General features: G+C 37.0%; 1 protein-coding gene across 5 annotated transcripts in view; it reads right to left on the reverse strand.

The window, feature by feature from the left end:
• The window catches only part of RYR2 (ryanodine receptor 2 (cardiac)), a 408,602-nt gene that overhangs the window by 290,426 nt on the left and 92,083 nt on the right, over positions 1-26,093 (reverse strand). For all 5 annotated transcript variants that reach the window (XM_014950610.1, XM_014950613.1, XM_014950612.1 and 2 more), the window contains exon 2: positions 11,244-11,363. In XM_014950610.1, coding sequence (XP_014806096.1) covers positions 11,244-11,363 — 120 coding nt within the window. The remainder of the gene's footprint in view (positions 1-11,243; positions 11,364-26,093) is intronic.

Here is a 26,093-nt window from a genome sequence, read left to right on the forward strand (position 1 = left end):
CAAAGCATACATAGCCATCAAAATCCTTTGTGGTAAGATGCAACAATGCACTTAGGCACTTACAGTACTAAACTGCATATTAACAGTCAATATTTTCTTTACAAACATGTAAAACAAATCAGTTTTTATAACTAAAATGAATAATGCATATACTCTGTTTTAAGTCAATACTCATTCATGTGCTTAATTCAATTAAAAAAATTATTCAAAACAAATGAAATGAAACCACCCACAGAATTTTCAGTCTGTCCCATGAGCCTTACAGAAGCTAGATGTGCTTCACTCAAATTTAGGCGTGCCACCCTCTACTGCATGGCAAAAAAAATTACTACATTATAAAGCCATTATGAAGGTGATAGCGTACCATACCCAGCTCTTTAATTCATTTTGTCCCTCTTGTTATATGTCTTTCAAAGGTCCATTCTGATTCAGCCTGTGTGTAATGCTCCCCAGTTTTGCATCCCAGAATGTTTTGATCTGATTTGATTTAAAATAATAATTCTATCAAAAATTATACATTTATCTTAAAATGTATACACATTCACCTGCAAATCAAATAGAATTTTTGTCAATTAGAATGACATACTGAAAGTTATTGACTCAAAAAAATATATCACTAATCATGAAAATCTTTATATCTTAGAAAAACTCCATCAGATATTTGGGCAGGGTCAGAAAGACATGAGCAGTCCTAAGATTAAGGACTGTCCGTCAGGAAATTCTTAATGGATTTAGAGACATATACTGTCAGAGTTTCACTACTCATAAAATGTATAACAATGTATTCAAACATAAATATCTATTTAAAAGTATCTCACCATGTACACTCAGAAATTGTGGTGTATCTGTAAATGCGCAAACGTATACCCCTGCTTGAATCTGCATGGCACTGCATTTGAGCATACACTGCATGATGTAAGAAATAAGCACTTATTTTACTATGCACTTTATTAACTACAAAATCAAAACCCTTAGAATAATAATTAATGATTATTTGTTCAACTTCTTAAAGACTCCAGTTTTGTCTAGTTTTGGTTTAAGGTGCCAAAATATTATTACTAAGCCATTAAGCAAACAACTGCTGCTTTAAAGGATTCTCCGTTTATCATTCAGTAACATACCAGCACAAAAAGCTGCCACTAAGTACAGTCTAGACAGAAATACCCACATGCATTTCCCAGCAAACAACCCACAGTCTCAGAAGTGAATTATGCAAGAGGTAATAAAGCAAGAGGCTTAAAAATTCAGAGAGGGTAAAGAAAGTCTCAAGAAGCTGGCAAGCTATGTGGACTTTTTTCCTGCTGCTGTTGAACACATGTTCAAGGAGGGAGTATAACAAGAGGTTTGCAGACACCACCCCTGTCTGCAACTATCACATTCATTTAGATCATTCACCTATCTGGAGTTTCCTCCTTGACCATATTCAAGCTCTTCCATTTCAAAGTTGCACATTTTGCATCACATTAACTGCTTGGCAGATATCTATTATGCACAACTGCATATTATTTTCTAGATGCTTTTAATTTTACTTTACCAATATCTCAACTTTCACCTGACCAAGCAAAGATGTTCCACTCCTCTACTAAGGTGCATGTTTATGCTGAGGATTTACCATAACCTTTCAAATGCTTCTGTTTGGTATTGCTTTATTTTCTAAAAAAACATTTTAAAAAAAGTATTTCCACATTCTGGCAAATTTTGCAAAATAACCAGAAGTCATCTTAATTAATTTTCCTAAGGAATCCACCTTTTCTATATAAATAAAACAATTCTATAATAATTATGTCTACTGTTATGTGTACGTGAAAAGAGCTTTAATGGAAACTATAGATAGAACTATTCTCCGTGATAAGCAAGGTGGAAACATACACAATGGGAAAAAATTCTTTTGCTATTTCTGGTTTATGTAGTGAGATTTTTATACTCATTAACCTGTACACATACTTGCAACTGAATCAGCCCAAAGAAGTCAAATTAATTCTTAGTGTACTACTGACCAAATCACATACCAAATATGGCACTCAAAGTATATTAAACTTTATTCTTACAATAGCTAAACACACTAGGTATTTTTCTTATTTAAAATAAGAGCTCATTGCAATTGTACTTCATTTCGATTAACTTTTTTGTATTGCCTGATACTTATTAAATTTACACACACTGCAGAAAGAAATTCTGTGTTACTGGACTTTCCAATTTATTGAATAATGGGCACTCAAATGATTCCTCGGCGAGTCCATTCATACTTTATATTGCACTGAGCAGAACATGTGTTTCCTTTCTAGGACCTCTGTCTAACCTTCTTATGCAAGAGGGTTGTTCCTTTTTCTCGCACAGTACTTTGGCATTTTCTTCACAGAGAAATGATTTATCCCTGCTGTATCTATTAATGATCAATATACACCCTGGCCATTTCAAGAATCCTAAGCTATCTAAACTTATTAATCCAATATTATCTAGAGCTGTTTGAACGATGGCAGTTCCTGATCCTGATTCACATTTCCCTTGATAATTGCCTTATCACCAGCTGTAAACATTGTACTGCACAACTAGAACTGGTCAATACTCGGAGAAACACCAAGAAAACCTGAAATTCCTAACTCCCCATTACCATTAAAAGGCATTTAGATGTGGGATAGAGGTAGAGTTCACAGGATTGTTAAGGGAATACTGTATCAATCTTTTGAAACCAGCCCAGTGACCTATGCAACTATGACCCAGTTGCCTACAATTTTTTTAATGGCACATGAAAAGTCAGTTCTCATGGAAAGGCCACCTTTTTGTGGATGACATCTTTGCAAATATGTCAAGAAAAGAGTACAAATACCTGGAAGATGGAACAAGATTCCCACTCCTAAATACATTCTTTATATTCAGTAAGGAGGGAAGAGAGAACTTCTCTAAGGAGTTAAAGCTCAAAAACATTGATTAGTATTATTCACAGGGGCTCATTACAAGAATATCACTTTCTATACGACAAGAAAAGCCGTCTCACACTCAATTAGGCAGAACATTAGCTGGAACCCCTTCCAGCTCACATAACTTCCCCACTAGCAGACTGAAGGCAGCACAAAAGCAGACTGCACACAATCTTTTTACAAGACCCTCGCACCAAGGCACAGAGAACCATTAAAACTCCTTTCTAAACAGTATTTGAAAAGACCAAGCCAAAAAAGACAGAGAGGAAGGACATCTGAAGCTACTAATCATACTGCAGGAAACCACAATATTATTTCCTTCCTCCAGCTATTACAGACACGGTTCAGTAAGAAAAAACGGACTGGAGGTGTCAGTGTCGTTCACGCATCACTGCAGCTCCATCCCACACATCTACAAGTTGTCAAACAAAGAACCAATTTCCAGCAATTACTGAAAAATAATCAAAACCACAGGAAATGCAGCCTGAACTCTGACCTTCTGCGTTTATGCAAACTCTTTAAGAACATAATCACTTTCTTTACTATCCAACCTCTGTTTTTTAATGCAAAACAAAGCACCTGTTCTTTTGCTTGTAAAACCAGAAGAAGTTATGTTTGTATTGGTATACAACAACCTCCCTGCCAGCATTAGAAAAGTCACTAAAAACTTGACTTTGGGTTTCAAGCACAGGAATACAAAACCAAACTGTTTTCACTTGCCTAATTTCCCCTCTTCCAACCCAGAAATTTATAAAGTAACACCCTCGATTAATGTTACAAATACTCTTGTTATGATAGCGAGTTACAGCATTCCCTCTGCTGTTAAAAAAGCACAGATCTTCTTCCTTGTTTTTCTCAGAGAATTAACCAGGAGGAAACGCCTAGAATCTTGAAAATCACCACCCAAAAGATAAAAGTTTCGAAAAGTCTTAAGAAACAACAAAGAAAATATTCTTTGATATTCCTTTTCATTTAATTTCATATAGAATTGATATTACTTACCTCAAGGAAACACATAGATTCATTCATTAATAGGCTGCATTTCTTTGTCCTAATTTTCTGGGAGCCCATTGGGCTACGATTATTCACAAGAGTCTGCTGAGCCAGATTTAGCCCAGCTGTGCTTAAAAATACTGATTGCAAAGTAACAATACCATGATTTCAAGTGTTGAGCAGAGCCACACAGCTAATTTGACAGCGCTACTTTATATAACATATGTCCAAAGGGCTTAAAATAAGAATTTGCACTTTCATGTGTTCTTAACTCAACACACACAGATTTATGAATCTGTCTGGCTTTTCAGGTTTTCAGATTTGCAGCTACATATCAGCCTAATTAAAATTCAAACAACTGCTTTGTAACTACTCTGCATGTACTAATGAAGTACATTCTGCTATAAAGCCATCAGAGAAAACATTTAAAAGGTTGAGGACTTAACAGAATACGCCATTGTGTAACCTTGTGATGTTCAGCTACCCAGGGTATCGCAGCAACCCCGAAGCTGCTGGGATCGTGCGTGCATTAAGCAGCCAGCCCTTGTAGCTTTCATCTGGCATGAACAAACAGCAAATAACTCCCACCTCAAAACATTCTGGCTTTACTCTATGTATCACTTCATTTATCTTTCAAGGACTTTCTTTTGGTATTTTAGTAGAGTTGGTGTATTTGGTGAAGGCAAATAACCTGTTTCCAGTCCTTAACACCTAGTTCCAAGATAATTATTAAGAGTCCCAATAATTTTATAGTAAATAGGGAAAAAAAAACAAAAACCAAAACCCAGCCACCAAAACTCACAAACTACGCAATTGTATAAGGGCATTACTTTGAAGAGAATGTTCAAAATGCAAATAGATAAAGCCATTGTGCAATAATAGCAACTGTCCTTTTTCATAGGAATGGTACTAAAAAGGGTAAGACTCAGAAGTTAAATCACAGCAAACTGGCAGGTTTTCAGAAGCCTGCAGAAAACTCACCAAACCAATTATAGGATTGTGCATTGCATATCTGACCTTCTTACATCATAGTGCTTGTGTCACAGCTGTATCTCAGATAAGATTTTCCAGCATAATATCTGCTTCTTTTTATGTTTTAGTCTTTAAATAATTAGAGGCTTAAACAGTTACTGGGATATATAGTTATAAAGGAAAACTGATTTAATGGCATTTTTCAAGTCTTTTCCACTTATTTTATACTAGAATTTGACTTCCTACATCTGTTCCACCAAAAAACCCCAAACCAACCAAGCAGACAAAACTCTCACAACCACCACCATCCACTATCATACCTGTTTCTGTAAACATTTAGGGGTTGTTTGCTTGCCTTTAACAGACTTTTAGATAATGAAAAAAGTTGCAAACTATATATTTGACTGGAGAAACTATAACTGATGTTTTGTTTGTTAAATTACACAAATTGTACAGCTTTAGGTTAAGGTTTTACATTTTAAGTCTTATAATTACATTCTGTGGATTCTAAATCTCTAATACTAAGCATGCAACAAAGTAGAATTATTGGTAGATGCATCCAGAGAACAAGCCTATAGTAATATTACACTTTTAAATATTAAATAAAGGGGTATGATTGAAAAAGAAACTCTTTCACATTTATGAAGGTACATTTTGTAGATAGAAAGAGCCTTACATTCCTTTTTGGTAGTAAATAGTGCTTCATTAAGCTAAAACTCCAAAAAAAAAAGCACAAGATTCAATAATGAACATTTCTATAAGATCAGAATAATACTTTCCTGTATATATTTCAAATTCCAAATATATGCTGCAACAGAAGATACAATCTGAGCAATGAGAATAGTAAAATTTCCTCAATTGGATATATTATGATTACACTGTTTAGCCTGTGATGCCTTGCAAGGAATCACACATTTTGTTTACTTTCTTAAAACTGCCTGCATTGCAGATGACAAAACAAACACGCAAAGATGTATTATTACGTCTACTAGTACTGCACACAAATTTCAGCCGATATAAAGCCATATTTCTGTTGCTGCTTTACATCCATGGAGATATGACCTGTCATGGTCTGAATATTTCACATTCATTTTAAATTATTCACTTTCCACCTCGAGAGATAGTTCTGCTGGTTTGTGGGATTAAGTGCAAGGATCACAATCAGTTCTGGTGGATATGGCTGCGCATCTACATTTAGGCTTAGGATTTATACAAGGTTTAAAAGGAATAAAAATTGAATCTGATATACATAATAAATATATTTACAATTACATGTTACGTATTACATAAAACTACATACAAATGCAATAAAACACACTATGTTCTTATTTATATTGCTTCTATAGAGAAGCATTTTACTGGGAAAGAACTATTCATTGAATAAAATCCTGCCTAAAATCTATGCCTATGAAGATTTTCTCTACCTATGTCTGAATTACATATGTAAAGTAGGGCAAGTAACGTGTAACTACGCATAAATTTATTACCAAATCTTCATTTAAATTATTAAAATCAATTATCTTAGTGAATGGCTGCTAAATAGAGTCCTCTGAACATGAGATTACGTAAGATTCAGTGCCATCTTTGCCATTAAATATGAACATTCATTTTGGCAACACGACACAAATACAATTAAAATGGTTTTGGACATGCAGCTAGAAAGCCTTGCCAAAGATCTGACAGCCTTTTTTGAATTTTTTTAGAAGGATCCAATGGAAACATAAGAACAGAAAGGAACCACAGCAACTATCAAAAAAAAAAAAAAAAAAGCCCTTACTGTACAAGCAGACAACACTGATTTGATTCATCAGCGTGAATCAAATTTTTTAAAACTTAGTATTTCATTATATCAGTAACTGCTCAAAAAACATTTATTTGCATCTATATGTTGATGGACACCATGTGCTTTTCTTTTTTGATAAATTTGGATTTACAAAATCAAAAACTGTGTCCAGCACAGGTATTGTTTTTCAGCTGTCAGAAAGAGTTTCAGGCTCAGTTTCTCTAAGCAGAAAGACGATTTGCCTTGCCCACTGATAACATGCTCAAGTGTTTGCTGTACAAGACCAAAAAAAAAAAACCTTCGGGTCTTCCACACTGAAAGATAAATGGAGGAGAGAGTTTTTCTCCCAGAAGAAACCAGGGTACAGCAGTTCAGGATGACACACTTCTGTAGACACATCCATATAGAATTTGACTGCCAGCATGGAAATTTCTTGTGTAGTGGACAATCACACTTCCTTGTAACCTTGTTTGTGTCAGGTGACCATCCTTCTCTACCATCCTCCCCTCATTCAGCTCTTCCTGCATAGACACCTGTTCAGCTCCTGCTGATTCACCTACTTGTTCAAAACAGCCCAAAAAAAGGGGCAAAGGAAAACCTCAGATAATTGGCATTTGGCAGCACAAGAAACAAGCTGCCAGTCTTACCCTCAGTCTATCCCCCACACTCAACAGTAGCATCTAGGGACCAGCAAAGAATGGAACGCCACTGATATATGTAGCTCTGGATATCTGGAGCAGACAGCCCCAGCCAACTGGCCTACACCAGTCCAGCACCAACCTGCAGAACCTTTGCTATTGTTCAAACCATGCCCTGCTGCAGGAGACAAGTTAGTCTTCAAAAGAAAAAAAAAATGGAAAAAAGTTATCAAATTACTTCCCCACTTTACAAATAGAATTATTAAGGGTATAATAAGGTTTTGGACTCTTCTCTCATCACTGTAACTTATTATATATAATGCAATTCACAGCTCAGTGGAAAGTTCAAACCATAGGATCACACATTGCACTGCCTTCTTAAAACCAAAAAAAAAAAAAAGAGAAAAAATATTGGGGAGGATTTTTTAGATCTTTAGATCACTGTTATCCTTCACTCTCTCAAGGTCAAATTGATGAGGGCTCAAGAAAAAGACATTGCTTTTATCAGTCCTTTTTAATAATGTAAAGCAGTTCTATACCTCAGAACATCATGGAGTTAAAGTATGTGAGTTTATCACCTGCCATAAAAAACAAGAGAAAAAACCCCACACTTTTAAAGGTCATTCAACCCTCCTGCAACGAGCAGGGACATCTTCAACTAGATCAGGTTGCTCAGAGCCCCGTCCAACCTGACCTTGAACATTTCCAGGGACTAGGCGCCTATCAAATCTCTGGGTGACCTGTTCCAGGGTTTCATCACACTCATTCTAAAAAAAAAAATCTAGTCTAAATCTACCCTCTTTTAGTTTAGAGCCATTACCCCTTGTCCTATCACAACTAGCCCTGCAAAAAAAGTTTGTCCCCATCTTTCTTATAAGCCTCCTTTAAGTACTGAAAGGCAGTAACATCTCCCTGGAGCCTTCTCTTCTCCAGGCTGAGCAATCCCAAACCTCTCAGCTGGCCTCTGATCATCTTCGTGGCCCTCTGGATGCACTGCAATAGGTCCATGTCTTTCCTGCACAGAGAGCTTCAGAGCTGGATGCACTACTCCAGGTGGGGTCTTCATCAACCTGCTGGCCATACTTCTTTTGATGCAGCCCAGGATACGGTTGGCTTTCTGGGTTGCAAGTCCACATTGACAGCTCATGTCCAGCTTCTCATCGACCAGTATCCCCAGCCCTTTCTCATCAGGGCTACTCTCAAACCCTTCACTCCCCAGCTTGTACTGATACCAGAGGTTGCCCCAACCCAGGTGCAAGACCCTGCACTTGCCCTTGTTGAACCTCATGAGGTTCACAAGGGCCCACTTCTCCAGCTTGTCCAGGTCCCTCTGAATGACATCCAACCCCTCAGGTAGATCAACCGCACCATTCGGACCAAACAAATGCACAAAACATCCACAAAGTATGAAATTTGATTCCATTTAAAATGCCATTTTGTGATGAGACCTTTCTTGTCAGAAAGAATCTCATATCAAATTTAATAGCAAAAGACGTCTCTACATTTGCTACAAAGAAACCAACCACAAGCCTAAAAGCAAGCTTTAATTTAGCTCCAAATATGAATGAATTCCATATTGAAAACTCAAACACCTTACAGTACATACAGAAAAACAATAGATTTGCAGATTTTGCAGAGCTAAGAAATAAAGAGGATGGTTTCGCTCAGTAAAGTTATTTGACAAGTATGGATTGCTTCCAAAAGAAGTGAAGAAAGTGGAACATGGACAGTTTTGAAATGTGAACACATGTGAACTGATAGTGCTTATTAAAGTGTTTGCTAATGTAGCCTAACTATTGTCATCCATATTTTGTTTTCAAAATCTGGTGGTCTCCTCCAATGCAGACAGCATCTACATGACCCTCCAAAGAAATGCTTATGTTGTAAACTTGAACAGAAGAAAATAAAACTCATTAAGCAATTCTCATAATGGATCTGTCAGTGTTATTATTGTAATGGGATAAGTATTAATAGTCAGTAGTTGCCAAAGTATTTTATCAATACATATCTTCCATTCAACTGTTAATTTTTGCAGTGTGAATTATTACACGATCCTAGGGCAAGAAAGCACACATGAATAAGCTGTGCTAATAAAACATCAGTTACATCACCAGGAGCCAAATTTTGAAGGATATTGGAGAAAAGCAGGGGATCATATCAGGAATTCTCAGGAATGCAAGTCCAAGATGATAGCTGAGGTCTATTAGCTGTGTTTGGACTATTACTGGTGCTTGGTTTCATACCTTACCCCTGATACCTGGCTGTAGTTCAGGTGCCACCTTACTGTAGGCATTATTGGGCATCATGATCCCATTACAACTGGAAAATAGCCTTAAAGACATGCAGGAAATTTTTTTTAACTGTCTCAATAACTCTGCTAGAACCTTTTTCGAATTATCGTATGCCTCCTGTAATATTTGCTACACCCTTCCTTATACAATGCAATAATAACATTGTACAGACAATGGAAGAAAAGCATTTTTCTTTACTCTTATTTAGAGTCAACTTTGCTTTAAGGATTTGGTAATCTTACGGCTCCCTCCACATTTATATCTCCAAATGACTTCAAATAAGCTGATCCTAGAAACTGTCAGCCATTAAAAATTAAAACAAGGATGTGCTGTGTGGGTTTTCTTTTGTTTACTTTTTTTTCCCCAAGCTCATGCAGAATGAGCAGAATAAACACTGCGTCACAAAGCATGGAAAAAAAGCAGCATCAACAAGCAAGCATAGGAAACGGATATGAAATTTGCACTGTATTCCTTAAAGACAAGAACGTTCAGGAGTTTTATATAGTGCAAGAGAGACTATAGACGTAAGATCCAAACTTACTGAATGATAATAAATTCATTAAATAGATTTTTCTGGCCTCACAGGCAAGTAGCACTGCAAACACTTCTATCCCAACACATTTTTATTGTTAAAAAGATTCACTTAAAACAGAGTGGCATGAATTAATTCATCAGGATCATTGCTATTATAATGAATCATTAATACCCTAGTGAAAAATTTATTATTATGAATAATACATTCAAAATGATGAAACAGAAAATGAAGGATTACTCTGCAATGTATCAGAGAGAAGCAAAGTGATGTCATGGAAGTTGGCAAGATAAAAACCATCATTTTTAGTTCTAAGTCTTTCTAGATGTCTTTCCAGATGCTTTACCCTTATTTTATTTTCTCATCAAACAGCTGTACTTTAGCTGAAGAAAAAAATAAATATTTTAAGTAACATTCTTCCCTTTGTCTAAATAAAATGTTGAAGTGCACCCATTACTTCGGTCACAAGACCAGTTCTCCCCTCAGAAGGCACATCTTTGTATTTAAAACATTTACTCGAGCATATGCGATTGTGAAACAAAACCCCTCCTACGCAACAAACAGCAAAGTTAATTTTTCAAACTCCTGTATCTACTGCATATAGCAGAGTTATAGTAGGCTTAGATAAAAAAAAAACTGATTAGAGGAGATAATTTTTCTACTTGCACTATTACTCTGCTCAGTTAGGAATTAGAAGAACTTAAAGTAATGTTAATCTTAACATAAATGCCATAGAATAAAAACTTATCCCAAATAGGATAACTGCTCTCTTTCCTGTGGAGTTACAATCAGAATAATTAAACAGGTCTTTGAAATGCAGTACACAAAAATGGCACTGCAGCTTACTACGACAGAATTCGGACAACCAAAGTAACAAGCATATTACTGAGATGGACTTCTGCAGCTAACTAGTTATAAAGTGAGCCCAAAACAGAAAGCACAGCGTTACAGTCCAGCCAGAGGGCCATGACAGGAAAAATTAAACTTTGAAGGGTAATTAAATATTCCTCATACTATTGATAGATTTGATTTTTCTATTCTCTTAGACAGATTTGTGTATAGCCAAAGCAACTATATACTTGCTTCATACATGAAACTTAAAGCACTCAGCAGTACCTTAGAATTTGATGTAGATTCCAAAAAGCAAAGCCTGTTGCCAAATCCTTCTGCAGCAAGACACAATTTCTGTTGCTCCTTGTGAACAGTTGCAGTGCACTGCAGAACCACTTCATCATCCTACCAAAAAGCAAAGAGAAACAGAACAGCGGTTAGGCTTCTGACCCAAGATCTGAACAAGCAGATGTAAAATACTTCACTAAATGAAGATGTATTTAACTCTGAAAAGAACAGGAGATTAAGTAGAGTTTAATCAGACACTTTAAAAATTAATCCATGTTTTTTAATTGTCGCCGTTGCCAGCAAACCCTAGCCTTAAGTGTAGGTAATGTAAATGCTTTCTCGTTGCTAAACTCAGTAACAGTTATCCCTGAACACAAGCAGAATCAAATCTCAGCATAATTTTTGCTGAATTGGAAATGTGGGTAAATCAATTAAAATAATTATAACTACATTTGCACTTTTCCTTTTTGGCTATCCTTGTAAGAAAAATCAGTATGCCTGAAATCCAAATGTTATGCGAATAAATCCTTGTAATAATATAGTCGAAGATCTTGTCAACAAACTTGAAAGAATGAAGCAGACCCTTATCTAAATCTTAATTCTTCAAAGTAACATAACCATGAGCTGGAGAATCCCTCTGCAGTAATACAGTTTAAGTTAGAAAGAAAGATTTATTGCAAAGAGTATTTTCTAGCAAAGGTTTTCTGTTCAAGAATAGAAAAAAAATAGTGTCACCCTGTACATTCTGCCTGTTTATTTATGAAACAAAATTGAGTTTCTAATAATAAAGAGGTCATATTTAACACTGTAAATAAAATGCAATACAATAATAAAACTACAGAATGAAGCGTGCAACTGGAAGCAGAAGAGGATGAGACCACAAAAGTGCAGGCATTAAGGGAAGCATGTTTACCGAAAAAGGTTGTTCTTATGGGCACATTTTTACATAGGGACATTCAGAAAAGTTCATCAAATTAAATAAATGCCTGACTTTAACTTGAACTGTGTAATTTGAAACCACTTGTAAACACCTATCCCAAATTAAGCTGGCCTTTTATTTGGTTTAATTTACTTCACTTCATTCTAGTAATTAACCTAAGCTAAATTAAGGCGTTTTTAATTCTGAAAAGAACAGGAGATTAAACGGAGTCTGATCAGACACTTTAAAATTAGTCCATGTTACCCTTTTTCAATTGTCCCCATGTGGCAAACCCTATCCTTAAGTAAATGATTTTTCCTTGTATACCAGCAACAGTGCCCCAGCTGCATATCACTTACGATCAACACAGTCAACTGCAGAGGCAAAGAGTAGTAACTGCTTCTAGTCAAACATTAACTCCAGAAAAAATTAATACATACTGCACATATTTTATATGTGCAGGTCACAATGTACAATTGTAATTAACAAATTAAAAACCCTAAGGCCAAAATCAAGGGTCTAGAAGACCACATAGCTAAAGTTTTGCTGTGGACTCTTTGTAAAATTAGTATCTATTTAAAACCCAGAGTATCTGGGGGGGGAAAGGGGTAGGTGGTGTTGGTTGGTTGGTTTTGGTTTTTAAAGGGCAAAATTAGTATTTGCTCATCTTAATTACACTTGATTCAAATAAAAGTTTATTTTCAGGTTAAAAATAGTGATGCTAGATTGGTGCTACATAAACACACTTTCCTTCCTCTTTCTGTTTCTGGCCCTTCCTAAATTATCATGCCAGCAAAATGGAAACTCCAGCAACCCTGTCACCATCATACGTTGTGCTACAGTTGTCTCCAAAAAGGTCACTAGAGAAGATGTTAACATTGTACCCCCACAGGCAGAAGCAGACAACATAGCAAGGCTACTTTCTACTGAAATGAAGCACCCATGTGATTTTTTACTACCCCATTTTCTACCATTGTACGCCGTGCTTTTAGAGAAAGTCAGAAAAGCGTTCTACATAGCCCATCTACAAAAAATATTCTATGATGACAGCAGCAAAAATGTAAGTTGGTTTGGGGCAAGTCCCTGACATACTTAATTTTAATTAATGATCTAACACATGATATCCTTCCCTGCAAACCAATTATGTACCAATTAAGCATACATGGATAATGTAGATGCTGACTGTTGGAGGATGAAGAACAGGAATCTATCAACCGCTACATCTCCTGACAAACAACTTTCTCAATTCATTTTGCAATCATTATATCTTCTTTTGCTGTACAGTATAGAGTACGCAGCTTGCTTTCTTAAATACATAGCTCACAAATAATGACTGACTCCTTAAAAAATGCTTACTTATTAATTAAAATCAACAACCCTCCCACATCCTTTTGATAAGTCAACTCCTGGGATGGCAGGACATGCTTATTAAAACAACAAAGCAAATCACAACTCTGTTTTACTACATTTTCTTTGTTTTAGGTGTAGATGGTTACAAAAAATGTTCTCTTAATTCAGGCCACAGAGTTGTAGTTTTGTGGAAACTCTTGCTCTAGTCAAGGTGGGATTGATAAAATTGGCACAGAAGGTTAAGAAAGCAGCACCATTGTCAGATCAAGTGAAAGGTGATTACAGGTAACAAATGATGTGTTCTATACACCCAGCTCTAAGTCACTTTGCATTTCTGTGCACACCATTAGAGAAGAATCTAATATATACTCTACCCTGGATTCAGTATTCCAACATGTACGTGTCAGAAGATTCCTATAGATATACAATTTGATTGTGTTGCAGAATTATATTAAGATACAGAATTCCATTTCATTTCTTTAGAGAAGACTGATAAGTGGGTAAGCATCTCAGCACTGTCTTTCTAAAGCTATTTTCAAATCAGCAAATGCTAGCCAGTTCCAGTATCAGGAGAACTAAAACTGCATAATTTCCTTACCTGAAGTCACACTGCCAAAGAGACTTTCATTGAAAGTCACTTTGCTCTTGTACAAAGAAACCTAGAGTATGGATCATATTAAATTCTATCAAATAAAAATACTTTTCAGATATTCTTAAATCTTGAATTACAAGATGTCTCAAACCAGTTCATTTCCTCCTATTACCTTCTGAGCATTTTCACATCCATATATTATGCAGATGAGGCTTTAGATCATAATTTTTTCTGTCAGTCACTGTCAGATTAGAACTGATGAAAGTAATTTATGTGTCAAAGGACTATAACTGTAGCCTTCAAAAGTTAAGCAAATACATCATTATGTATCCAGATACACTCCTATCCCCCTGCTTCCCTAACTCTCACACAAGACCAAAAATTCAGAGGTAGAGGCAACACAAAGGTGTTGACTGGAGTATTCATGTCTTTTAAACATCTCTGTCAAACGTTCAGTTGCTTAATATCACAGTAAACTAAACAGATGAAAATTAAAGAGATTCTAAGCAGCCAACTTCAAGCACAGGTGTTTAATGCCAAAATGTAATCACTTCTAGGAACTTCTGATCCACTTGGAATCGAAACTCTTGGAACAAACTGTGTTTTAAGAAATGTAGAAATACTCATCTAGGCATTGACAATATTAAGTGCATAGCCAAAAGAAGAAAATTCAGTCTTCCACAACACAGCTGTAAGTCTTTGATTAAGGTAACATGTGTTAATAAACAATAGTATGTGTCTGTCATATTCAGTGAAATGAGTTTAGCATATACTTGATCTAATTAAAATCTTATTTTAAAAAAACAGTATCTGTATTCTACCATAAAAAAGTACTTGATTTAAACTTCATATTCAAAAGAACCACAACAAGCGGACTATACAGACTACAGTATAATTTTGAAAAAAACTCCAGCACAGTTTGGCAGGAAGGGCAATAGCTCAGACATTTCCACTGCCAGATATTTTTTGTTATTCTTGTTTTGCTGAATAATCACCACTTTGATATACATCTGCCAGTTTCCTCCATAAAAAATTGAACATTTTAGTATTTCCATCCCAAATAGCTGTCACCCTAGCAGCCTTCATTAGTAAGCTCAGAGATGCTGCTTTACCTTCTGTTCTTTCCACTTTCTGGGTACAGAAAAAGGTATTAAGAGAGTAAGAGAAAGTAGATGCCAAAAACCATGCAAATTCTGTGCACACAGTGGTGCTACAACTTATTACCAAAGGCACAAGGCAAGCAGTCACTATAACAACAATGGAGCACAGGCTCAGACACATCTGCATTTACTGCAAGTAAGCGTGAATCCAACTTGAGAAGCTGTTTATTTAGTTTAGACACTTTAGTGGGTGATTCTTCCATTCTCATTCATCCTTCAGCTCACAGTCTGATCCTCTTCGCAACACTCTTGGGAATTTGGAAATACAGTTATCTCCATTCCACAAATGGGGAGGTAAGGAGCAAAGATGATGCTGCCTACCCACACTAACAGAGCACGCCTACGGGGTAGCAGAGATGGTATTTAGATTGCTGAACTGATGACCCGAGTCAGAAAGCTGTTCTCCTCACCGAGTTTGCAAAAGAAAGTGATGAAGACAATGTGCAGCCAAGGCTAATGTAACCAGCCATATACAGCGCTTTAAGATTATGACCAAGTACCATCTTGGAGTAATCCATTAATCTCAATAAATCCTTATGTGTCAGCCAGTAAACACATTCATAGTTTTAAAGATATCGTATCTTACGGCAAAAAGACATTCTGCTCTGTGTTACGTCAGATGCCTGCACCGACTTGAACACCACGAGTGTCTGATAAGCACACTGCTACATTTATCACTTTGATTCTTCAAGAAGCACACTGCAAAAAACAGGTCGATGTTACCGATGGCACAAAGCACTATATATTTTTTAAACATCCAATTTCAAAAAGCAAGGACAGCTATTGAACAAAGAGCAGCACACAGCAGATTCTTAATTGCATCTATTCATTATGGGCTCCTTAATTATTTTCATGAAATTTTTATACTCAAAGAAACTAAACAAATAACTAAATTATAAACCAGAGGACCCAGTAATTAGAAAAAAAAAAACACAAAGAAACAAACAAAAAAACCCCCGCATCTTTAATAGCATCATAACGGAGTTTCTACAGCTAAAAACTACTCCTAAAGCCAAAATGATGCCAGCAATAGCCATAAACTCGCAAACTGCATGCTCAGAACTGCATTCCAGAAGATCAGATTAATGAGGGAAGAGTATGGGTTTGCTGTCAAGGTCCAATATTAAAACATCAAGTTCTCAAAGCTCCTTATTAGCACTTACTTTCATCTACAGCGATTATTTGACTTTTCTGTGAAATCCACTCAAATCTCCTAAGATTACATGAAATATATACTAGCCTGTCAAGAAAAAGGTTAGTTTCTCATGTAATGAATTATGTTGGCACATAATGTTCCAACATGAATGCTCTGACTAGGTACATTTTTTCAAGATCAGCAATTTCTGATTGAACGAAACATATTGACTGAACACAACCTATAGACACACACACACATTTCTTGTGTTACTTTGTCCTGTTAAACCCTGAAAACTGGTATTTCCTGTGTGAAGTCAGTTTTGACTAATCCTTAACCTCCTCAAGGTGTTAATTCTATTAAAGGAAGAACACTGGCTGACTGAATTGCCACAGGTAGGCATCATCTACAATGCTATAGCCGTTGGCACGTCCTCAGTATAGACATACCTGTGCTTTTGAGGTTAGAATATCTGCATCATGGCATTTTTCTGGAAATCTGCTAGTTGATGGTTTGAGTTTGTTTTGTTTGTTCTTAATATTTTTTCTGGGTGGTTTTTTTGTATTTTCATGTGCGTGTATGTGTATTTCCCTGTTCTACAACCTCTGCCATGAGTCTTTGATTTTAACCATGCAAGAAAAGCACAATTTGGAGCTTCTAATATTGCTAAAAATCTCTGCAGGAAAAATTGATGATAAATAAAGTAGCAATACTGTACAAATAATACATTTATTTAGAAACATTGCCTGTGCTTCAGCCCAAGGTGCTTCAACTCATTATGTCATGACCTTGACATCTGCATTCTTCTTCCATTTCAGGACAAAAATAAGCAATTTTGGGGGTATTTTCCTTGATTTTGTATTTTATACTTTGTATTTTATTCCTTTGCAGTGAATGCAGCTAATAAAACCTGAACTATTACAAATTTAAATAATTTGCTGTACTCTTCCTAATCTGACACATTAATACATAGTTACCTCCCTTAAAGATGTAATGCTGACTCTGTGTTTCTACTGCTCCATGCCAGTATCCCAATTCTGAAACTGTATACGGAATAGAGAATGTCACATTTGCAAAATATAGCATTCAAAGGTTAAAAGTGATAAATTATGCTTGTACATTCAAACTCATTTCTGCTGCTGTTTCATATGGCGAATACTGCAGTTAGTGGAATGCTTCCATCAACTTCCACATGCTACAAATCAGGATCTCAGCACAGACTTTAATAGCTCAATCTTTAATAGCTTCCTCAAACTCCACATATGCACAGTTCTGCTTCACCGCATCCCATTTACTGTTCAGCTGTGCAATTGACCTGTGCAATGAGTATAGGTGCCACACATACTTTAAAAATAGATTTACAAATAGAAAATTAGCCTCTACAAACTGCTTTCTGACTGAGGAAACCATAGAATACTTCCTGAGTTACAAACTTTACTTCAACTTCCCTTTGCCTTTTTGGGATAAGCACTAAATTAAAGTGTAGAATAAAAATTTGTAAATCTTATGGGCCAGCAAATACAACATTTCCACAACTACTGGCAATGATATGACAATGATTGCCTCAGAGCCTCTTTCCTTCTGTGCTTTGGAAAAAAATTAAAAGCAACAGTGCAGAAGTCAAGTAAATGGTGTTTTGCCTTCTACAAATCCCTGCTGACAACAAACGGAAGCCTTGATGCATAGGACTTTTTAAACACCATGTATATACACATAAGTATGATCAACAGCAATAAAATATCTTTTCAACAATCCTATGGGAGATACCAACAAAACAAATCCTCAGAGCATAGCATTACGCACTTTAACTGCTAATTCTATTCTTGACTGATCAACCAGTATCTTCAATAAATTACCAAATTCTATTTTGCAATACCACCCTACTAGGAGATAATGGTAGAGCTTCTGACACCTGAATGCAAAGGAAGCCTATGACAGAAATAAGAAAAGGACCTAAACTTCTGTTTACTGAATCTGAGCTTGAACCACAACATCACTATCTTCTTGGTAGCAGATGACCATTGTAATAGTTAACAGCAAAAAATAACAGCAATGTCCTTGGCCAGCAAGAATTAGTGCTCAGACTCTCTCAAGGGAGAACAACCTATAAGGAACTGAAAATAACCTTAGCGCAGTGCACATCCCTTAGATAGGGACGCAGGATAAAAAGCAATGAAAAGACAATTGTGTTGTAGAGAAGGATCTGCTGTTTACAGTAAATTAAATGCTGCTCATGAGTCAACACCACCAGGCAGCTGTACAGAAGCCCAAAAGCTGGGCTAATCAGGAAAGAAGTACTGGTGACTGCAAGAGTAGCGATCCTTTGACTTTACACTCAACACTGGTAAGGCTTCAGCTGAAGTGAAAGAACTATTTTGACCTTTCATTTCAAATAGAGGAAAGAGAAAGCAACAAGACTGATGATACCTAGGAAAAAAACAGGAAAGATCCAGAAAAACTGTTGGGATGCAGTCTGCTTACACTGGGGAAACATGGCAGCAATGTGAAGTACATGATATTGTTGTCAGTAAAACATACAGTAGAGGGCAGGCAGTATTGTTTCTCCTTGTATTAAGAAAATTAGTGTTTGACAGTTGAGGAAAAGTTGTCTGAGGATAGCAAAACATTTTCACAGACCAGTTTAAAAGCTTCATTATTATAAGACTGTACAAACTGCTCAAGAAAACCTTTGTCAAGAGGACTTATGCATAGCTGAACTTGGCTTAGGATGAGAAGGAAGAGAGGACTTTTCTGGTCGCACAGTTCTAAATAGCCTGGACACATTTCACTGTACATGTTTTAGTTTTATCCTGTAGGAGGAGTAATTTCATAAGAATTCAACATAATTCCAATGGAATTATCCTTTGAGACAGAAAACCCCATGCGGAACAGATGAAATTCCAGAGAACCAGACTAGCTGGTAGTTCTCAATACAACACAATGAACAGGCAGCTAGTACAATAACAACATTATCTCCTCCTCCTTCCTAAAAAGCTCTTAGTCATCAAAATAACTTTGCAAGATTACAGCAATGTCATGCTGATCTGCAGTACTAAAGGCACATGGCAGCAAATAAATAAATAAACAACCCACCCAACTTGTAGATTCATATTTAGCACTTGCCAGAAAAAGTCTTCGCTAAAGAACAATGATACAAAGAGCCTGTCAGAAAGCAATCACTACGTACAAGGCAAAAAGCTTGTTATGCACCACTTAAATAGAGTGATGCTATATGGCAGAGCAGAGGTTATCTAGGGCTTGCACATCAACACTGAGCAGAACATCGCCGGCACAGTGCACATCCTACAGGTTCCACAGCCACCAGAGGGACACAAAGCCCATGATCAGAAGGGAGCAAACAAATCTGAATGAGTGGCTTGAGCACACCCAGGTAACAGGAGCACCTTCTGTGCTCTGCAGAGTGGTTCATGGAGAAACAGAGAGCTTGGTCTGATTGGACACTGCAGTGATATCGTAGGTGTCTGTGCCCTTCAATTGCACGCGCTACCTCCCTCCTCAAACATACTTCTCAGTAGTGATATCAAACATGCACATGACTAGAAACAGATGCACCATCTACATGTAATCTCAAAGTTTCCTCTTCTGGCTCTTTATTCCACTGAGTCAGCATAAAATAATGTCAATTTTTTTGTTTCAGGACTCAATAGCCTTGTCTACGCATGTGCTAGTATGCTCTTGATTTAATTCTACTAAAAATATGTCTGCAAATGAACATATTTCCAAATGAGATGACTCATTTTATTATTTCTCACCAATTAGCTTCTGTGGTCCTACAATCATAAAAAAAGCCAAGTTCAGCTGTCAGTGTCTAATAATAAATCTATCTGTAACCATAGCTAGTAATGGCTAACTCTGCATCTGATACAGTTGACAGAGGAGTGGTAAAAAACATCTGCAATAAAGTATGAATAACAAATTAAACAGAAAAGAGCTAGTAGGCTGATTTTAGCTTCTTAACAGCCCCAGTATGTCAACTTTATCTCTGATGTAATTCCACTTATTTTAGGAATTTGATAAGAATTTTATCTCACTCACTAGTTCCAGCTTATGTCTCTTGTGCAATCAAAGGTGTGATTACAGCATGGGACATATCTATGCTATATTTGATCTCACTGGTGTGAATAACAGTACCAGTAAAGACAGAGGTGACAGCATGCTAGAAAAGGTGTCCACAAGATTCTGCAGGCAAACACAAGTTTACATCTACAATCTGAGGCAGGCAGTTAACAAGCTGGCTCTAAACAAATGCCAAGTTTCTTATAACCCCATGGTGCTCAGTCCAAGATAATAAATCCAGGTTTTCACCATTATCTGAAAATACTGTATTAGAAAATAATCAATGAAGGGCTCTAGTGTTACAACTCTTTTCTGAGAAAGACTTCATTAATCACAGCTGGAGAACAGAGGTGCATGTTAACACAAATAACTTGTTCAAGGTCACACAATACTTGGGCTCAAAGTGAACACATTCCTTTTTCTGCCTTCTCTTACTCCACTAATGGGTTCCACAGAGCAAGAAGGCTCTGACAACGTGCCTCTCTCATGGAGAAGGCCCTCTCACTCCAACTCAGACTGTGAAAACCTCCATCCCTTTGATGGAAGAATGCAAGAGAAAAGTTCAGCAGCCCTCAGTCTTGTCTCTTGTGAGCAGACTCCGGAGGCTAAGTCAGTAATATGACCATCTGCTTGAGTTTGCACATACAATCCTAGATCACTTTCTCTTCCCTTAATATTTTTTCAGCAATATTTCTTGAATCATTCCACTTCAGCGCTCTGCCAGACTGCTATTATCAATCATGCAAGTTTTCTTCTCTAGTTCCCAAAGACCCACCTGCCACTGTGGTTTTCTTCAGTTTTGGAGCAAGGTTAAAGATTCATTCTAATCTTCATCTGTTACAGCCATGTAATACTCTGTCAATATATTTCTCCCTGCTTTCACTCTGCTCTAACTTACGAGATTCACCCTTTCACTTAACACATTTCCCATGTGATGCTTTCTTGTCACCATGAGAAGTCTACCACGTTTCTGAACTCTTCCTTCTTAGCCTAATTCCATTTTGAAGAATTCTGTCAGACTGCTGTTCACAACTTTTCATCTGAGCATCGTTGATTTATGATCTATTCTTTCCTGCAGACCATTAATGCAATTATTAAGACGAGATGTGGTATCTTCCCATGATAGACTCCAAAGGGGCTATTACCGACAATCAATTTCTAGCCAGCTTAAAATGCCACAAAAGAGCCATCATACAGCTGGAGCTGTATCATATTATGAAACCCCAAGTAATCATAACACTGAAAACTCAGTTCATAGACAATTTCACTACATAAACAAGCATACAAAAGATTTTCAGCCTCCCATTAGAGAGACTGGTTGTCCCTTCAAAGGAAAGGACCAATACCAAATCTACCCCACGGTCTCCAAACAGCACTGCTGTTCTACATTTATCTTTTCTTAACCTGCCCCAAAACACCAACGTACAAAATAAAGACTGCAGCAGTCTTAAAACACTGAACTGCAAACTTTATATCAAAACAACTACAGTACCTAGGTATCAAGAAATAATTGTGTTTTATAGGGACAGTGCAGTTGAGGAGAATAACATTAAATTGAGAGAACTGGCAGATGGATTTTGTTTCCAGATCCCCCATCAAACTTTTATAAGTTATTAGTCAAGCTATTCCCCTGTGCTTAAGCCCTTTCCACATCTTTTTGTCTGTATTTGTTTAGACTAAGTTTTCACAGGCAAGACTACTCCAAATTCAGTTTTGAGATAAATCATATCATTAATGAAGTGCAAGATTACATACATGCTGTAACAGGAAAGATACAAAAACTTATACATACTATTAAATGCTTTGTTTATTGGGGGTGAGGGTTTTTCCATCAAGAGTGAGTTTAAGCAGCAGCTACAGAGGTCCAGCCACAGAGCCTCCGAAGAAGGCACTGAAAACTTGTGCATCCCAAATTTTACTCAAAAGTCTCCATAAGCACAGTGCTAGAAGAAATATACAATAAAATAAACTAGCTGGAAGTTTGCTTGGTGGCTTTACCTGCAGTGTCCTGGGAATGGGCAGCAATGAATACGTCAGGTACTTGGTTCAATAGGCTGCCTGTGGCCCACAGCTGAGATATCTTTCCTCTGCTTAGCAGAAACGTCATCAGATTCAAACAGTAATCAAATTTGCAAAATCATATTATTGAAAACTTACTGCTTTTCTCTTCAAGTAAAGAAGATTAAAAGAAGCAGCAGGACAAATGGGGACTGAGATATTCAGAGAGCAATGATTAATGATTGTGACTACTCCCAGTGATCAAGTCAGAGCTACAGACAACAGGAGAACCCCACATACAGACCACCACTCTCCCCCAAATATGAAACACTTTTTATGGCTTGATTTTTTAATTTATCTGTCCATCTCTGAAAAAAAAAAGAAAAATCCATGGCATTTGCCTCTAGATTTCCAGGCATCTCTTAGGAAATTAATCCTCTCAGCTGTATTCTCTGTTAGTCCCTCACTTTTCTAACCCCACCACTCCCATGACGAGCTATTCTTCCTACCTCACACAACACACTCTTTTCATTCTTCTTTCCCTTAGAGTCTTTCTTCCATTGATTGTATTTCCTGCTTTCGGCCCTCCATTCCCCATCCTGACACTGTTACACTGTACCCAGACATATCCAGCACCTTTCTACCCTCCTTCTCATACCAAGTCCTGCTCTCGGATCTCCTCCCCGGCCACCAGAATAACCCTTGAAAAGGCCCCAGCATGAGCCTTCCCAGCAAGATGTATTATCTAACTTCTGCCTTCCCCTCTGTCGAGTGAGCACGTGTTTCCTGGAGGGATGCTGCCAGTTCCACATACTGATGAGAGCTTTCAGCCTTTCCGTTAGGGAGTGCTACAGGAGCAGTGGTGTCCCTCAGGAGAGCCACAGCCCACAGGAAGGCAGGAATTCCTTGCTTTCACTGCCTGTTCAGCTTCTCCACTCACCTTATGCCAACTGGGATTGAGCCCAGTGCCCCATGATGGGTAAAAGGAACCAAGCATTCTGGCTCAACAGCTACAATGGAGCAGTTGGGACTTACAAGTAACAATCTTTAGAGAGAAAAAAAAATTTGGACCCACCTCTTCAGTTTAGAAAGCCTCTCTGATCTCTCCTCTACCTTAGTTCTAATGATGTAAATACTTGGCCACACTGAGCGGAAGGAAGAAAGGAAGGGAGGTTTGGTAGCCTTTTCCACATACCCAGGAATATCAAGGAAACAGACATTTTTGCAAGTGTATCTTAAAAATAAATAAATAAATAAATCCACCACTGCATTCAAGAAAGAAAAAGAAAAAAGAAAACAAAGAAAAAGAAAGAGACCTTTCCTGTTAACCTGCAGTACCAGACTTTAGTGTAGGAATACCACAAGAAAGTCAAAATACCAAACAAAAGATGAGAAGTAGCCAGATCTTGATCACATTTAAGAATAAATCATTATACCTAGCATATTATATATGCATTATGTATATAACAATACACAAATTGTGTGAAAAAAAAAAAAACGTCTATTTTTGGGGAGGGTGTTCTACCTATACTACTAGTTGCCAGTCAAGACAGCAGCACTGGGATGACCAGGGATGTTAAGCCTCAGCTAATCCTGGGCAGGTTGAGAGGGTCATTTTTTTGTTGCAGACATTTTCAGTCCCAGTAAGAGCACTCAGTTTTAAAGAAAAGAATTATGAAAATATTTCTCAAGCAAGGAAACACAGATTGCATTGACAATTCTTGTTAACTTTACCCAAATGTAGAATCACAGTAGTTAAGCCATATTTATTCTACAACTTTAATTAAGTCATGGTATGACAAGCAACATTATTAAGGTCCCTTTTTTAGTGAATCCTGCTTCATGAGAAAGATGTTCTAGACAATAGAATTGTGCATTTTACGTAACTTGCCAGTTACGTAACTTACCTCACTTTTATCATAAAACTTGAAAAATATTATTTTGTTTTTAAAGTTGGTTTCAAACCACTGTTATGTAACCCATAAAATTGCCATGATACGTCTCAGGAAAAGTCTAATGCCGTTAACTACCAAATCTTCAATTCATTTGGCACATCACAAGACATACCACAATCACAGGACTTAATTGGCAACAACTGCCCCCAAGAAGCAGTCTCTAAACTAAAAACTTGTCATTTACATCGTAGAATTTAAAATAATAACATGTGTAGAGGGTATAAAGAGACAGAAGTCTTTCCCAAATATAGTAGATGCATCTAGGCAAGATGCTACAATAATCCCAAAATATTTTGCTTGGAGTCGTGTTCTAGCTTGTGCTTGCTGTTTCTGAAACTAATAGGTTACTTCTTGGCAACTCCTAAAATGCTGTTGAATGGGGGGGAGGAGGAGGGGGTGAGCACGCGCCTGTGGTATCCTAAAATACAGATACATCTCAAAATAAGCATCAAAACACCTGAACAGTTCTTATCCTGACTGCCTTACTTCCTCCTCAAACAGAACACATGAAACACTGAATTTGTATTTTACACTGAAGCTGCCACGCAGGCTGTGCCAACAGTCAGATTTCTGCTGCAGAATTTAGATCCAGACCATCAAGCAGCCACATATCCACGGGTTCTAGTGAGCATGGGATATTCCTCTGTGCTTTATTAAGCACTGCAACCTGCTACTACTCAATCAGTACTCGACAATATCAAAGAATGCCTCCTCCAGAGAAAAATATACTATAAATTTTGTAGCAATTGTCATTCCATTTGCATTCTTTTTCATATACTGAAAAATAATATTAGTATAAAAGACTGAAATATTCAGTGCAATAGCAGCATATGTTGGACTGGAATTCTGCATAAGAAATCAAAGCAGACTGTAGTAGAAGATTGGGTTATTAAAGACTCTGCAGGTATTAACAGAACAGTAAGTAGAACCCAATGCATTCTGTGCTAAGCCTGTCTTTTGAAATAATAAAAATTCATGGGTTCCTAAAAGAATTTCTCTGTACGCTACCTTGCATGGCACTCTTAGATTTTAAATCATTTCTCTCAAGTCCTTCATGGTCTTATGACAGAGCTGAACAGTTAATGGAAAAGTTGTGAGATTCAACTAGCACACCGCATATTGCAGCAACTGCTAACCAAGAGAAAATAACTATTCTTTAGATACACAGGAAAATTGCTTTCTATCACCAGGTTCTCATGTCAGCAGGTAGTAGTTCACAGTTTTTAATCAGGTGCAACGACAGAAGGCTGCAGTGAACTGAGAGTCCCAAAAATATGTTGTCCAGCAGGTGCAAAAATATCTTTCAAGCTTATGTACATGTTGCAACGTAATGTTCAGACATTTTTTTTTCCTGCTTCCTCCCCTGATCAAACTCACCAGCTATCATAAATGAGCCAGTGAAATGGAAAATTATCACCAAGAACATTGCAACAGCAGGAATATCTTTTCAACTGCTTCTACTCTAGCTTTACCAGCAAATGTTTCAACACAAAAAATTTTGTACAAGCACAAACTTAAACATTATAAACCACAAATTTATACCTGTATACTCTTTTTTGTTCTTCCATATATATACATTTTACATGATATGGGATAAAAGGTATGCTTCACTACTCCCAACTAAAGAAAGGGGCAAAAAACAAACATCAAAGTCTTGCCAT

Source organism: Calidris pugnax, unplaced genomic scaffold (assembly GCF_001431845.1).
Source record: "Calidris pugnax isolate Ruff unplaced genomic scaffold, ASM143184v1 scaffold24, whole genome shotgun sequence".
Classification (NCBI taxonomy): domain Eukaryota; kingdom Metazoa; phylum Chordata; class Aves; order Charadriiformes; family Scolopacidae; genus Calidris; species Calidris pugnax.